This window comes from Sciurus carolinensis, chromosome 15 (assembly GCF_902686445.1).
Source record: "Sciurus carolinensis chromosome 15, mSciCar1.2, whole genome shotgun sequence".
NCBI classification, from domain to species: domain Eukaryota; kingdom Metazoa; phylum Chordata; class Mammalia; order Rodentia; family Sciuridae; genus Sciurus; species Sciurus carolinensis.
Window position 1 is genome coordinate 26,040,796 of NC_062227.1, and position 16,305 is coordinate 26,057,100.

The 16,305-nt window shown below is 38.8% G+C and overlaps 1 protein-coding gene across 26 annotated transcripts in view; it reads left to right on the plus strand.

The window, feature by feature from the left end:
- Positions 1 to 16,305, plus strand: part of Epb41l3 (erythrocyte membrane protein band 4.1 like 3) — a 173,103-nt gene that overhangs the window by 73,993 nt on the left and 82,805 nt on the right. For all 26 annotated transcript variants that reach the window (XM_047525964.1, XM_047525957.1, XM_047525956.1 and 23 more), the window contains exons 2-3: positions 10,386 to 10,600; positions 15,091 to 15,288. In XM_047525964.1, the coding sequence (XP_047381920.1) occupies positions 10,386 to 10,600; positions 15,091 to 15,288 (413 nt within the window). The remainder of the gene's footprint in view (positions 1 to 10,385; positions 10,601 to 15,090; positions 15,289 to 16,305) is intronic.

Here is a 16,305-nt window from a genome sequence, read left to right on the forward strand (position 1 = left end):
TGGTATTTGGCACCAGGTGGATTTGGAAATGTGAATATTGCGTATATTGATATGGTGGATGCTTACATAGTCATCATATCTAAGCCTACATATATATATTCTAAACTGCATGTTAATTTTTCTGCTTACCCATAGATCTAAACATTTTTGAAATAAAAGCCACCAGCTTATTATACACAGATTTTTCTAGTCTACTAGGTAAGAGTGTTTTTCTAACTTTTTCACATTATCTGGGTATCTGGATAGTATTTTTTCAGTGAGCAAAATGAAACATAACAGACTCAAATTGTCAATGAGGCCCTCAAACCGACCTGTGCAGTGGCAAAAGTCCGTCTCTTACTAGAGTGCTGATGATTGCCTGGCCTAGAAGCTTTGTGCCCTTGGACTAGGAGGGACAATAGTGAACACAGCTGGCATCTTCACTAATCTCACAGGAGATGATTTCCTTAGATTTCATGATGTTAGCACAACAATGTTTTTGGTTCCCAGGAATCTTAGAATTTTGGGATTTTAGAACTGAAAAGGAAAACAAATTCTATTGATGAGGTCACAGAGTGTGTGGCAGAGTTGGGCCCAGCACTGGAGGCCTCCTGGCTGGTCCACGCCCTCTAAGCCCCATCATGTAACTCTCTGTCCGGGTGTTTCTTTGCATTTTTAATTATCTCCAACTTCCCTTTTATCTTTCTGAAATAGTCTGGTACTTTTAGTTACATCTGCAATTTAAAACTGGTCTCTTAACTTGGGACTGAAGGTTAGTGATTGTTTCCGATGGAAACCCATCCTGCCCCACACCACAGACTTGTTGACAGCCCCCTTTTCTGAACTGAGTCCTTACTCCCTGGGCACTGGGATGGGTTTCCTTCTCAGGGTAACATACCAGAATGCACATTGCTTGAAATAGAGGACTGTGGCTTAAAAAAAAAAAAAAATCTTGATTAGGTGTTTTAAATTTATAACACTGAATTGTAGATGGTACAACACTTTTTTGAAATCTTCACCTCCATTTTGATGGATCTTTGGAATCTTTTGCATGTTTACAATGGTCATTATGGAAGTAATTTTTGATTCTTATGTTTCCTTCATAAAAATTCCAAATTGATGCTTTGGGCATAATCTTAAAAAAAAAAAAAAGTTAGTCACCTCCACCAGAGTTGGTATATTGGCTTAGAGGATTTTTTAAAAATACTTTTTTAGTTGTCGATGGACCTTTATTTATTTATATGTGGTGCTGAAAATCAAACCCAGTGCCTCACACATGCTAGGCAAGTGCTCCACCACTGAGCCACAACCCCAGCCCTGGCTTAGAGGATTTTAACTTATGTTTTTGTGTGTTTAGCTAAAAAGCGTACTTGGGGGGGAAAAACAAAATAAAAAACCCCCATCAGATTTGTCCCTGCTATTGGTCACAAACAGTGTCTCAACTCTTTATTGTCAACTTTTTGGGAGATGTTTTTAATGTTTAGTCTTGAAGTTGACTGCTTTGTACTTGGAGGAATAAATGACCCTCGGTGGCCTCATCAAGGCCTGTTTGACCTAATTTTGAGCTGAAACAATGGAGAAGTCCAGCTGTCCCCTTCCCACATCAGTTGTCCTCATGGCTGCCAGACTGACCTCTGTGGAAGCAGGCCAGGTCCCCTGGTGAGGACAGACAGCCTGCAGGGCTCCCCCTCTGCTGGTCTGGCTCCCGTGGCCCCTTGTCATCCACTCCCATGTGCCTCTGTTCCAGCCACAGCGGACCTTATCCTCTCACATAAGCGCGAGTGATCTTTCATGCTGTTCTGCTTTTTGCTTGTTGATAACCTCTGCCCTCCTGTCTTCCTTCTATTCTTTATTTAAATACAAGAGGTAACCTTAATTATGAGACAGATTGGAGTCGGGAGTCTGGAGAAGGGTGGTGGTCTGTGCAAGCAGCCAGGCAGATGGAGACCCACCTGTTGAAATGTGGAGGGCTGCATTGGGGTAGTGAGGAAGTTGGTGGTAGTGGGGAATCAAGGGTGTGGGTGCAGAAATGTTCAGGTGTGGGTGCCTTCGAATCACGTAGGGAGAGAAGCAGGAGGAGTGTGAATTTGGGGCTGAAGCTCAGAGAGAAGGGACAAATTGAAAGACCTACATTTTAGAATTGTCCTTGTATTTAAAAATGAAGTAAGTGAGCTCTCCAAGAAAGAGAAATTGAAGAGCGACACTGATTCCCAAAGACCTGTCGAGTTTAAAAAAACGGGATATGAGGAGGCAAATGCAAATGAGAAAAAGTACTGAGAAAGGTAGAAGGAAAAAGCCCAAGTGTCTCCCACACATGGAGAAATGAAATACAGAAGAGATGTCACGTGGGATTCATTGGCTCGAGGGGAGGCCATTGATAGCCTTGGTGAGATTTACTAGAATAACAGGGAAAATACTGAAGAATGAATGAGTAAAAGGGAGAATGTGAGGATGGCATGAGACAATTCTTCCCAGAAGACTGGCTCTCAAGAAAAGCAGAGAGGTAGGGCCGTCCAAGGGAGGCTGCAATGTGAGACCCACAGCAAATCATTTTGGTTTCTTGAGGGTTGTTAGTTTTTGGGATATGAAATGAGGGCATTTTTTTAAAAATGCAAGTAGAAAGTATCCTGTGGAAGGACCAGGGGACATTACTACCTCCTCACACATTAGCATCTGATGGCTTTTAGCAGGCTGGTGAATAGCATTTGGTGGTCACAAATATTTATGCCAAGTTCTGCCAGCCTACTTACTTTTCCTATCCTGTAAATATATAGTTGAAATATAAAAGGGAAAAGTTGATTTTTAAAATTTGTCTGTTGTCGTTCAACATCCTTACAAGCAGGTAAATAGTATGAAGTGGTTTTCTTTTATGAAACACTTTGCTGTTCTGTAGGATGCCTGTCTCACACATAAATGACAAATTTATATTAAGCATTTTCTTTCATTAAGTCTTAAATCTGTCTTTTAATAAAATACCACTGAATTTGCATGTCAGCAAGAGAAGTAAATTTGAATATAGAAACTAATTTAGCTAACAGTCATTTAGTTAGGAGATGGAGACTTTAGAGATGCTACTTTTAGGGGTAGAAAAGATAAGGACAAATAGACAGTATTTTTGCTTTGGAATAAAAAATTAGAGCTGAAAACAAAGAAAGCCTGAAATGCATGACAATGATCACATCCTTCTGTAGGTGATTGGATTGGGAATTGTACATATGATTTCATTAACACTTGCAGGATACATCCTTTGAAGTTCATTACCGTTTCTCTTGGTAATCATTTAATAAATATATCCCTGAGAGACATTTTGAAATGCAATTTATGTTTCTTTAAAAAATGAAAGACTCCTCTTTCCACTGGCATATCCTGCTTAGGAATGTGCTTACCCCAATTTTTAGGATTTGAAGTTTTTAGAAATATAAAGCTTTTTAACCTCAATAAAACAGAGCTAGGCTTTGTGGCACACACCTGTAATCCCAGTGACTCTGGAGGCTGAGGCAGGAGAATAACAAGTTTGAAGCCAGCCTCAGCAACCTGGAGAGACCCTAAGCAATTCAGCAAGACCCAGTCTCTAAATAAAAAGGGTTGGGGAATGTAACTCAGTGGTAAAGAGCCCCTGGGTTCAATCCCTTATACCAAAAAGAAAATAAAAACAAAAGCAAAAACAAAAATCCCACAAAAAATAAGGTAAATTCAGTATTAAAAGGGCACAGTTTTAATTCAAAGCTAAGCATAACCATTTTATATCGCTCTCTATTTGGGATTGCAAATAAGAATGTTTACTTTCAGTAAAGTAACCCAAATAATCAACAGTTATTTTAATCCAAAGTGAGTGTATTAGAAGAAGAGAAGGGAACCTTGAAAATTGTCTTTACTAATTTAGAAAGGGAAAGGTGCAATTTTAAGTAGTAAGAATCATCTCAGAAAGCAAGCAATAGTATAAGAAAAAGAAGAACCACATGGTGGGTGATGTAGCTCATGCACAAGGCCCTGGGTTCCATCCCCGGCACTGAAAAAAAACAAAAACAAAAATAAAAACAAAAAAATGACACCCCCCCACCCACCAAAAAAAAAAAAAAAAAAAAAAAAAAAGGAAGAAGAAGAACCAAAGCAACGTAAACATTGCAAAAATCTGGTTCAAAAAAATGGTTTGGCATTTTGGTACAAGAGTGAAGTACAGCCCTGTAAAAACTTATTAAAGTTATAAGGTGTTTTTAGGTGTTGGATGTTAATTGCCATTTAAAATCAGTTTATTACCTGTTTATATTATCATGTAGGTAGAGGAGAGGAATATTAGAAAAAGTTTTGAAATTGGATTTGCTACTCTAGGACATCAATATTGGTTTGTTTTTTGGAACAATGTGAACTTAGGCCCCTTCAGCTGTGGAATTGGATATTGATTCTGGTGAGATTCCAAAATTAAAAGCCTTACATTTTAAGGTTTATTACTTAATTCCCTCTCCATAGTCATGAAAGTTTTATTTTATTAACATTAGTCAACAAACAGCACAGGTTTTCATTCATTGTATTATTTATATAGTACTAGAAAAGGTAATTTGCCAGTGAAATGTTTGAGAAGGGCACAGGAGTTTGAGAGGTTCTTAAGGTGCCGTGGTTTATTTGGTGTATGACAGGTAAGGTCTGCTATGGAATAGTCATATGTGAAAAAGAATGGGTGGGTTATTATTTAAATGGTTGATAGGTGGTGGTTGAACTCCATCCATTTTGCATTTTAATTCAGCTTGTGTATGGCTGGCTTTCTGCCTTGGAGACAAGTCTTGGAATTAAAGACAGAAGCAGGTGCAAAATGATTTCATGACTGGAGTAATAATACTGGATTTGATGGGATATTGCTTTACTAATTTTTCCTTCAGTGTTCATAAATGAGTCCAGGGACTAATGTGTTTAGAGAGATTTCTATTTCAACACAAATTTGATAATGAACACGTTGGTATGAAAAGTATATAAAACTACATTTAAAAAACTCTCCTTTGTAAAAAAGTAGTAAAGAAGTTGCAAGAAGATGATGCAAGGGGTGATGGATTTGTTGGCTCCAGTGGGGGAATCTTCAGTTTCTGCCTCCTTCCCTTCCCTTCCTGCCCGCCTCTCCTGCCCACACACATCACTCCTGAGGGAGGAATCCTGTGCATTCTAATTGCTAGTCTGAGCCTCTCATTTTATGGAAAAGGAAGCAGGAGACTAAAGTAAATTATTCACCCAACATCATATGTGAAACTTATTTTTCTCTGATTATTTTCATGTATCATGACTCTAAAGATTATACATAGATTTTAAAGTGAAATGAAGAGAAACATTTGAAATAAGAAATAAAATCCTAACTATTTCTTTAACAGTTTTGACATTTAATAAGTTATGGCTATGACTTACCGAGCCACTCATCATAACTAACAGAGAATCCTAAATATGATATTTATAAAACATAAAAGAAAATTTGATGATACCCCAAATCCTTTAGTAAGAAGAAAGTGATTTGTATGCAGGAACTCTCTTGCCATAGGAAAAATTGAGCATCTTTATTTTAATACTTTTTCTATGAACTATTTATATTTTACTTTGTTTACTCATGATTTAGTGACTCTGGTTATTTTTTTTAATAGAGATTCTGTGAAACAACAACCTAAACCTTTTCTCTCTCTCTCTCTCTCTCTCTCTCTCTCTCTCTCTCTCTCTCTCTCTCTCTCTCTCTCTCTCTCTTTTAAATAGGGGATTGAACCCGAGGGGACTTAACCACTCACTGAGCCACATCCCTAGCTTCTTTAAATTTTACTTTGAGAAAGTACTTTGCTAAGTTTCCCAGCCTGTCTCTGAGTTGCCATCCTGCCTCAGCCTCCTGAGTCACTGTGATTGCAGGGATGTACGACTGCACTTAGCTCAGAACCTTGTTGCTGCTGCTTCTCCCTTTTCTTTCTTCTTTTTTTTTTTTTACCCCACTTTGGTACCAGAGATTGAACCCAAGGGTGCTCAACCATGAGCCACATCCCCAACCCTTTTTATTTTTCATTTTGAGACAGGGTCTCAATAAATTGCTTAGGGCCTTGCTAAGTTGCTGAGGCTGGCTTTGAAAGCGTCTGATCCTCCAGCCTCAGACTTCTGAGTCACTAGAATTACAGGCATCTAGCACCATGCCTGGCTCTAAACCTTTTCTTTTTGATTCTTTTGGAAGACTTTCATTCTACTGGTAGAAGCATTAGACTGAACAAACCAATAGTGTATCTGTGGGCTGCATTGATGTTAACTATGTTCTGATTTTTCAAACTTGGCAGGTGGAAGCACACACACACACACATACACATATTATACTTATTCCTTGCTTTTCTGGGATGACTCTTATTATTTAAAATTGTACCTTTCCCTTTCCAACTCAGTGAAGACTGTTTTCCAAGTTTCCCTCTCCTCTTCTGGTATTTTCACTTTGGACTAAATTTAACTGTTGATTCTTTGGATTACTTTACTGAAAGTAAACATTCTCATATTTACTTTTAATACTAAATTTACCATTTGTGTGTAGTTTAGACTGAATCCATATATATAGGTATAAGTAACAAATATACATGTCTACATATACATATATAAAATTCATAGTTGTATAATTTTTTTCCTTAGATCTTTTGGAAACTTTTGATCAAGTTCTGTTTTCTTAGCCAAATAAAACAGAAATATCCTACTCTTTCAGTAAGAGTTACTAGACTCTAAAATACATAGATACGATAATACCTGAAGTTGGTTTTGCAACCTCATTCTTTATATAAAGTAACTATTGAAATACCATGTTCCAGGTACTATGTTGGTATTGGGTATGTTGATATGAACACATGGTTCCCACCCTGGAATGGATAGGTTGGAGATCAAGGGAGTGGAGAATGATTATAAGATTTGACAATTACAGGAAGAAAACTAAGGCACAGCCAGAACAACTGTGTGAACGAGGAAGTCCTCTCTCAGCTAACACTTGAGGAATGGGGAGTGGGCTGCTTCACAACAGAGGAAAGAATGACAGATGACTTTGATGTGGGGTAGAAACTAAAGGGCAGCCATTGTGGCTGGGTCATAGTGGGTTGGAGGGCCAGGCAGTGGCCTCTGGGTAGGGCATCAGGGCCTAGTCATATCCCTGAGGGCCATGGTAATTAGGAGTTTAGATTTTACTGCAAGTGTGTTGGGAAGCTGTTAAAGCTTTTTCAGCAGTGAGTAGGGATAGTACTGGATTTATGTATTATGGAGATTAGACAGAATAGACAGAGGTAAGCAGGAGTCAGGACAGAGAACCAGTGAGAGGTGACAGAAGGAATTCAAGAGAGAAATGATGGTGGCTCATGGAGGGACAGGGGACAACTAAAGATTTATTTTGAAAATAGAACCAGAAGAACTTTCTCTTTTGTATGAGATAAGAAGGTGAGAGGAAGGAAAATATCAGGGACAACTGGCTCGAAGAAACAGCATTTCCTCTCCTCCAGGGGAGGGAGATGAGAGAGGGTGGGAATGGATGTAGGAGGGAAAAATCAAGAGATATCTATATGGCCACCGTGGGGTGTGGTAAGTGGGCAAATGGATCTAACTTTGAAGCTCAGAACAGAGATTTGAACTAGAGTATGAGTGTGGGAAACACTGACATACAGGAAGGATATAAAACCCTGGGAAAGTGTGTGGTGTGCTGGGGAGAAGGTATAATGATAGAGAAGAGGGCTGGAATGGAATATTCTGGAATTTGGCCACACAGAGGCCAGGTTGAAAGAATAACCTATAAAGTGGAATGAGAATGAGTTGCCAGAGAGTAGAGGAGATGCCAGTGAGAGTGGTATTATCTGAATCCCCAAGACAGGGAAGTGTGTTGACAAGGGAAGTTCATCGCCTGGGTTGGAGCTGCCCAGAGGTCAGATGATAGAATAGGGAAGAACGCATGGTCCATTGCCTTGACCACAAGAGCCACTGCAATGCAGTGGTTGGGGTAGGAAGCCAGAATAGGGTAATTGCAGAGAAAAGCAGAAGTGAGGAAGACAAGTAGGGTCAGCAACTTTTTTTTAAGTTGAGTCAGAAGTGGGAAGCAGAGGAACTTGGTAGCAGCTAAGGGGGGTGTGAGGTCAAGGGACGGCAGCCTTGTTTTTAGAGGGCGGGAACCACAGCAGCGTGATCTTTATCACGGTCTGTAGACTGTGTTGCGTGTTGGGCATGGGCTAGCATACTAAGGTTCAAATGAGGCAGAAGCTGATTGCTGCTTCACGTGATGATCCAGAACCTGTGGTGTGACTCTTACTCCTGAACCTGGCACGTCCATGGCTGTGTCTGAGGAGACCATGGCATTTGTTGTCATTTTCTAGTCAATGGGAAATGGAGCCCTGGGGCAAGTGGCTTTGTCTTTATGAAGATGACCTAAATATCGAATACATTTTTTTCCTGTTGTCTCATTGTCTAGACTTAATCACATGGTCGCAGCTCATCACAATCTCAAATCAGGGGGAGGAATTCTTGCTAAAGCCAAATGTTTAGTTACTAAAGAAGTTACTAAAGGACAGTCCATTTCTGCCTCAGGAGATAAAGTCCTTGAGGTAGAGAGGGATGGGTTGTAACATTTTAATGTCTGTGTCTAAACCACAGGCAGCACTTGGCTTATATTGGTACTCAGTACATGTTGGGTGAGTTCAGTTGACTATTACATCTAATCCTCTCCCTTCCCAAAATGGGAATTGTAGGCTCTGAATTCCACAGTGCAAACACCTTTCCTCCCTCAGCTGTTTTCTCTTTGTGCTCACACCACTTTCCAGGATAAGTGTACCAAAGAAAATATAATATTTACCTTCAAGATTTGCTTGAAAATCTAAAGTGTGATATGAGAATAAAAAGAAAAGAATATGTTAGTTTCGTTTGGATCACTTTCTTGCTCTGCATGTGGACTTGGTATTTACATATGCTTTGAGCAGCTCAGCACATGCCAAGTTGACATGTCTTTTATTCAACAGAAGGCGTAGCTGGAGATTGGGAAAAGGAACCCTTAAAAAAAAAAAAAAAAAAAAGAAAAAGAAAAAGAAAAAAAGTGTGGATGTAGCATTGAATGGTATTTGCAGTGTTCCCTTCTTCACATTTTTAAACATATTCCATGGTATATTGTGAAGGTAGGGATTAAACGATGGCTTTACTACAATTACTAGTTTATTTTGCATAATTCTATATTATGCCAGTGAGTATATCATTTACTTAAGGTATTACACTAGCCCTTTGCTCAGGATATTTTTATCATAAAATTAGAACTAGGAAGGGAAATTATATGACAACCTGAGATACTTGTTTTTGAGATATTTACTTCACATCTCTAAGATAAGAAATTCCTCAAAATGTCATATCTACTTGGCATAGCAACTTTCTTGCTGCTTAGAGCAAAAATAGTCTTTAAAACACAGTGGCGTGTCTATTAGGAGAAAAAAATAACAGCAGGAAATCAATTCTTCAGGTGTAATCATGTTCATTTTTCTCATTTGGCACATGTAGAAACTGAAGCACAAAATACTAAACTTGACCAGCAAACTATTAGAATGTGGTGGTTATTAACATGATAGAAGGTCTGTTTTTAGAATGGATTAACACATTACTATTTATTAGGATCTTGGTTTGAGTTCCTTATGAGATGTGAGGCAAAGGCATGTTCACTGTTAAGGAAGTAGGGGGAAGCCAGGAAGACCAGGGGATTAACCTGGAGGTAAAGGTTGCGCTGCCCATGGCCTCTTCCAGTCATGGCCAGTGCTTGTCCAGAATGGGACAGTGGCCACATTCCTGAAGAAATCCCTATGGTAATTGCAGCTTCTATCTCCAAAGAAGGTAGCAGAATTAGGAGAAATCACATGGGAAAGGCATTTGTTCCTAGAAAAATCCACAGATTCAGGGTTGAGGATAGCTCCTATGTAGTGATAAGAGAGAAGGAAATATGAATGAGAAGGAATGTCTATCATTGTTAGATCATCCTTCCCAGAAACTTATATATATTTATATATATATGTAAATATTTGTGTGTATGTATATGTATATGTGTATATATGTTGTATGTATATATATGTATGCTATATATATATGTATATATATATATTCAGCTAATTCACTTTTCCGAAATTGTTAGGACATTTTCGAAATGTCCATGATTATCTGAGGTAGAAGCCTATTACAACAAAACCTGTAATCCTTACAAATCTACTTCCACACCTGGTTCTGTGTTCCTTTTCAGCCGCTCTTGAACGTTCATCTTTGTGGTACCTCTGACAAGTCCTGTCTTGGGTCCCTGGAATGGAATTGCTCCCGGTTAAGCTGCTCTCCTCCTTGCCTGTGTGTGGTTCTCTGCCATTCATGGTTAGCACCCTGGTTTGCTGGCACCCAGTCACAGGACTTCCCTTTTTTTCTCTTTGCAGAACAATCAACCATGACAACCGAATCCGGATCAGACTCAGAATCCAAGGCAGATCAGGAGGCTGAGCCCCAGGAGGCGGCGGCGGGTGCTCAGGGGCGCGAGGGGGCGCAGCCCGGGCCTCCGGAGCCCCCGAGCGGGAGCGGGAGCGGCGAGGAGCCGCCGGCGCTGGAGCAATTCGAGGCCGCGGCAGCGCACAGCACTCCGGTGCGGAGGGAGGTGAGCGATGGCCAGAAAAGCAATTACAGGCTGTTTGCTGAGCTTCTCCAGGCTCTGCTTTCACCCTGGTCTCTTAGCACTAGAGGCAGCTATGAGGGGTCATCTGCTTTGGCCCTGTGGTTCCAGACAGATGAAATGCATGCTATTTTAAGGCTGTCAGTGAATGACATTCCCCAACCTTGCTTGGTAACTCCTTCCTTAAATTAAAAAACTTACACCGAAATCTGTACTGGATATTAATGGTCATATCTGAATTTACAAGAAGGGTGAACAGAAAACTGGTAGCTTTAATTATGCTGGTGGTCGTTTTTTATTTCTAGTATAAGGGTTAGAGCTGTTTTGACCCCCCCCCCATTTTTAGCAGATGTTCAGATAGGTCTCTTTTCCTCCCCTGTATACATCTATATTATCAACTCCTTTCCCTGCGCGTTGAGTTGTCAAGAAATAATGTATTCATTTTATAAGATTTTGTTCATTCAAGAGGTCCTGGAAGCCCTGGCTATCCCCCAGCATTACGCATTACACACGCACACACACAAAGAAAAGAAAGAAAGAAAAAGAAAAGAGAGCGAAAGAAAGAAAGAAAAATCAAAAAACTAAATTATGGTTTATATTCAGGTTTTGAATAAATTCATGTTTAATTTTTTTGTCTTAAAACTTTGTAAGTGGAATCTACATGTTTTGTATGTAGTACAAAGTCTGGAGTCCTTACAAATGCTTAGCCTCTCATAATTTGGAAGTATTTGTGTTGAGCTAGCAATTTTAGAAAATGATGAGAGAAATCAGTGTATCAGTGAAAAATCTCTGGAAATTACAACATATTATTATAATTTTAAGCTCTGTGTTTATATCCAGATATTTTCTTTCTTGTCCTATGGCGTTTGCAAGTTGTTCTTTTAAAGAGAATTAATAATAACATGCACCTTCACTTTATGAGTAGGTGCTCTGTTTGATGAAAGAGGTTTTGCTGAGTGCTGGGGATTCCCAGCCCTGCAAACAAAATCTAAGGAACTACTGTTGTTGGCATCGTGGTTTTTCTTTACTTTTTCTTTTTTCTTTTGCAGAGTTATGATAGTAATATTTTAATATTTGTTTGGTTTCCTTTAGTCTTCCTTTAGTCTCTTTGACTTTTTCCTTCTTTCCTTTTAGTTCTGAAATAAAATATGAAAATGGGAGATAATTCTAGAAAAGGATGAGTGTCTATATTTAGACGTGACTTAACACACAGTCATGTGTTGCTTATGGACAGGATACATACTAAGAAGTGCGTCATTAGGCAATTTCATCATCCTGTCAGCATCATAGAGTGCACTTGCACAACCTAGGTAGCAGGCTGTACCATCCAGATTGTGTAAATGCAGGGTTTTATGTATGTATATGTAATATATGTATAAATATAACCATATACATGGCTATATACATATACATATATGCATGTATGTGTCTATATATGTATGTACATATATATGTGTATATATATATGGTCTATTGCTCTTAAAGCCCTCATGAACAGAATCTAGGAGATTAAACGAAGCACAAGAGAAAATGATACATTCAAAAGGCTTGGCGAGACTGCATTCTGTTTTATAGCAAACTTGATTTTTGTTTTGATTTATATGCAATACTAGGGATTGAACTCAGGGGTGCTCTTCTACTGAGCTACATCCCAGACCTTTTTATTTTATTTTGAGACAGGGTTTCACTAAATTGCCAAGGCTGGCTTTGAATTTGTGATTCTCCTATCTCATTCTCCCATCTTTCTGGGATTATAGGCATGCACTACCAAGCTAGGAATGAACTTGTTTTTTACAAGCAGAAGAAGTGAAGTCTAAAACAACCTTAAAACATACAGTATGGTGAACACATAAACCCATAACATAGTCATTTATTGTTATTATTGAGTATTATGCATGTGCTGTACTTTATATCACTGCCAGCACAGTGAGGTTGTTTACACCAGCACACCACAGACATGTGAGCAGTGCATTTCACTATGACATTACAATGGCTGTGATGTCACCAGGTGGTAGGAGTTTTTCAGTTCCATTATAATTTTGACAGGACCACCACCATATATGCAGTCAGTCCTTTGTTGGCCAAAATGTTATTTCGTGGTACGAGACTGTGCTTTTATGTTCTGCAGTCAGATGCTTGAAACCCAGCAAGAGAAGTAATGTAAAACCACCAGAGCAGGTGAGACCTGGCTGTGCAGGGCAGAGATCTTAGTCTTGTCTCCTGATCATCGGTAGTCTCTCAGAATTGTTTAGGCCCTCAGGCCTCAGTTGTTCATTTATAAAATGAAGTTCTCAGAAATGGTCTTTTCTAAGACTCTTCCTTAAAGTTCTTGCTCCATGATAGAGGAAGTCAGTTATGTTGCAGGTAATTGGGAAAAGGCATATTTTGGTGTAGAGTGATGATTAAAACATGGGTTTGGCAGAATTTGAATTCTAGTTTTCTAATTTTGTGGCCTTGAGAAGACTCCCTGGTTCTGTCTTTCCTCCTCTGTAAATAAGGGTGGTAATAGCTCCATTTCAGAGCTGCTATGAGAATTGAATGAAGTACAGGATTTACTGAAGTGTGATACTGATATTTTAAAATTCCAATGCATTGTGTGGCCGCGATTGACATTTCATTTGAGGTACTTGGTCTGCTCTTCTACAGCTGTTAAAGTTGTTTGTAAAATGTGTTATAAGAGCCTCAGATGTAGATTCATTTTTCAAGTGTTCCCAGAAATGTTCCCTTTGAGTGATGGTTTAAGATGCTCTGGAGTTGACATTTCAATAGCCCCAAACTTTATTCTCAGATGCAGACATTTTTATTTTTGTAGAGGAAAAATGAAATTTTGTCTTCCCTAATACAGAGAAAAAGTTGATTCCAGGTAAAATTTAGATTTAAAAAAAAGTATCTTCAGTTGACCTTGCCTGTGATGACTTGAAATATAAATTAAATATGCAAAATCCTTGTACAAATTGTAGAGCATCTCACAAAATGCATTTTGGTTGTTGACAAGCAATCCCAAGGTTACCAAACTTCTCCTTAAACTCCCTCAAGGCCAATATTAATAATAGTTTTATGGGTTTTCTTACACTTTTTAAAATTTTAATGCTGTGATAAGAAAAGAATAATGATCAGAAAAGTTGGAGCAGGCTGTCAGGGCAGGTTTTCTTTCACTTATTAATCTCTTTGAGCAACTATTCTAACTTTTGATATTATTTACTAAGTTTTTTTTTTTCTTGGCTTATTTTTATAGGCTCAGCAGATTGCTTTCTTTCTTTTCTTAATAACTTCTCAAGTCTTAGCGTTCCTAAACCTGGTGCTGAAAGAGAGGACTATATTTGCAATCCTTGAGATTGAAAACAAGGTAGAAAATCAGAAATCTATATCTAAAATCCAAAATAAGTATACCCAGAATGATGTTGTGGTTATAAAATTGTGGAGACCAATAAAATAGCTGAAATGATAAACTCTCAATACTGTCTCTACTCAAGAGCCCATGTAGTTTCAGCACCAAGCTAATAGTACGCTCCTCTGAGAGGAAATTTCACACATATTTCAAGGAGTCTGAACAGAATATTAGCAGGTATCTTTGTGTTGGACTGTTGGTGCATATTTGCAGGCTAGTGGAAATGGTAGTCTGGCCATAGGTTGAATTTGTCCTACCACCACTGGTGGTCACTTAACAGAAGGAGTTGTAGGAGATGATTGGAGAGCAGTACATAGACATGTCAAGGGAATCGCCTCAGGGAGAATTTCTGTGCCACAAGGGGTGTCCTCTGCAGACTGTGGCCTGGACTAGCCTGTTGTGATTCAGGAGCAGATTAAAGCTTTTGAACAGTTTTGATCTGTTCTCATACAGACTCATTACAGTGAAGAGAAGTGGACTTAAGGGATTTACTTTGTGATGAATTTCAGTGCTGCTGACTTCATTGAATTGATTTAGAGTAAAATCAAATATTTTAACAGTTATAAAATTACAGAAAAGATTAATACTTGAAGCTCTCTAAGCCTTATCATTTATAAGTTTCCTTGTAAGCATATGGATGGGCAGATAGAAAAAGTCAAGGAATATACAAGTACCTAGTGAATTATGAAAATAGAGTGCATAAGATAAAAGCTAGATGATTAATTTGAGAGGCCTGTGTGATTCGATGCCCCCCCCTTTTTTTTTTTAAGTCAGGAGTGAATTTCTCCTTTTTTGCTTAGTGAAATCTTGATGGCATTTGCTAACTCAGTGCTTCTAAACTACATCCTGGAGTCAAACCCATATAGGGACCTGTTGGTGCATTTAAATGGAAAAAGTTGTTTAGGCGAAACTGAGCATTATAAATACTTGTGTGTGTATATCCACTCCTGATACTTTATTTCAGATCCTTCTCCTCTAGAAAATGGGAAAGCAGCCTCTTTCCCAAAAGAGTTGCGCCATTGCCTGAGCGATGCAATATTTATTTCCTGTCTTGCAATGAAAACTCTTCATTGTTTGCTCTTCACAGGTCACTGACAAGGAACAGGAGTTTGCTGCCGCAGCTGCAAAACAGCTCGAGTATCAGCAATTTGAAGACGATAAACTTTCTCAGAAATCATCTAGCAGCAAACTGTCTCGGTCTCCATTAAAGATTGTCAAAAAGCCTAAAAGCATGCAGTGCAAAGTGATACTTCTAGATGGGTCAGAATATTCCTGTGATGTGGAGGTAAGTACGCATTTTAAAACTCTGGTCCCCTAGATACTGAAAGCTGGGGGATATTGGTATAAAAGATACAAGCTGGGACTGGGGAGAGTGCTTGCCTTGCAAGCCCAAGGCCCTGGGTTCAATCCCCAGCACTGCCCAAAAAAAAAAAAAAAAACAAGCTGCCTCTTTATTTTTCTAGAACTCCAGAAAATTACTTACAACTAGTCTGTAAATGCAAAAGTATTTCCAACTCTAACAGTGAACCAAATTATTTAAAATATGTAGTGTCCCAAAATTTTATAATTAAAAGTAAAACATGATCTTGTACATATATTTTTTTAAAAGATGGTTTCTCCCAATACTTTCCATAATAGGAACAAAAAAATTAGAGACTTAAGAATTAACTTTTAAAAAACATATCCTATTATTAAATGAAGTTTACCTTTTTATTTGCATAATTTATGGCCATCACTTATTACTTGGCAGAAACTTAAAATTCTGTACATAGCATTAGAGAGATAATTTAAAATGTTCACATCCTCTTCTTGCTCAGGGAATGAGTAATTTTTAAAGTGCACGTGGTGGGGGACATTGGTCTTGGTGTAAAAGAGTATGCTCCTCTTCATACTTTTTTGTAAAGAAAACTAAAGTTCCTTTTGGAGAAGGGGCAGTTGAATGACTTTGGTTAGAGATACTTCGCAAGACCGAGTTAGCAGATGAGAACAACGCAGCCTGTCAGTAGCTATGGAGATGGATGAGTGTTTACTTCTCTGAGTATCATGGAATATCCATGCAGGGCATGAACTCAAGCTATTAGAGTAGGTTACTGCACGCACCGAGTGACTTGCTCTTATGCAAGGTGATTCAATTTCAGGTTCAGCACCTTCATTCAAAGAGCACATTCTTCCTGTCTCCAGCCTCTGCCCTTGTCTTTCAGGAAGGGGACATCCTGTGTTCCTCCAAGCCACAGTCTGCCCACCCTAGGCCCCACAGGCAGTGCCCATGTGTATGATCACAGGTTACTATTCCTCTTCTTCC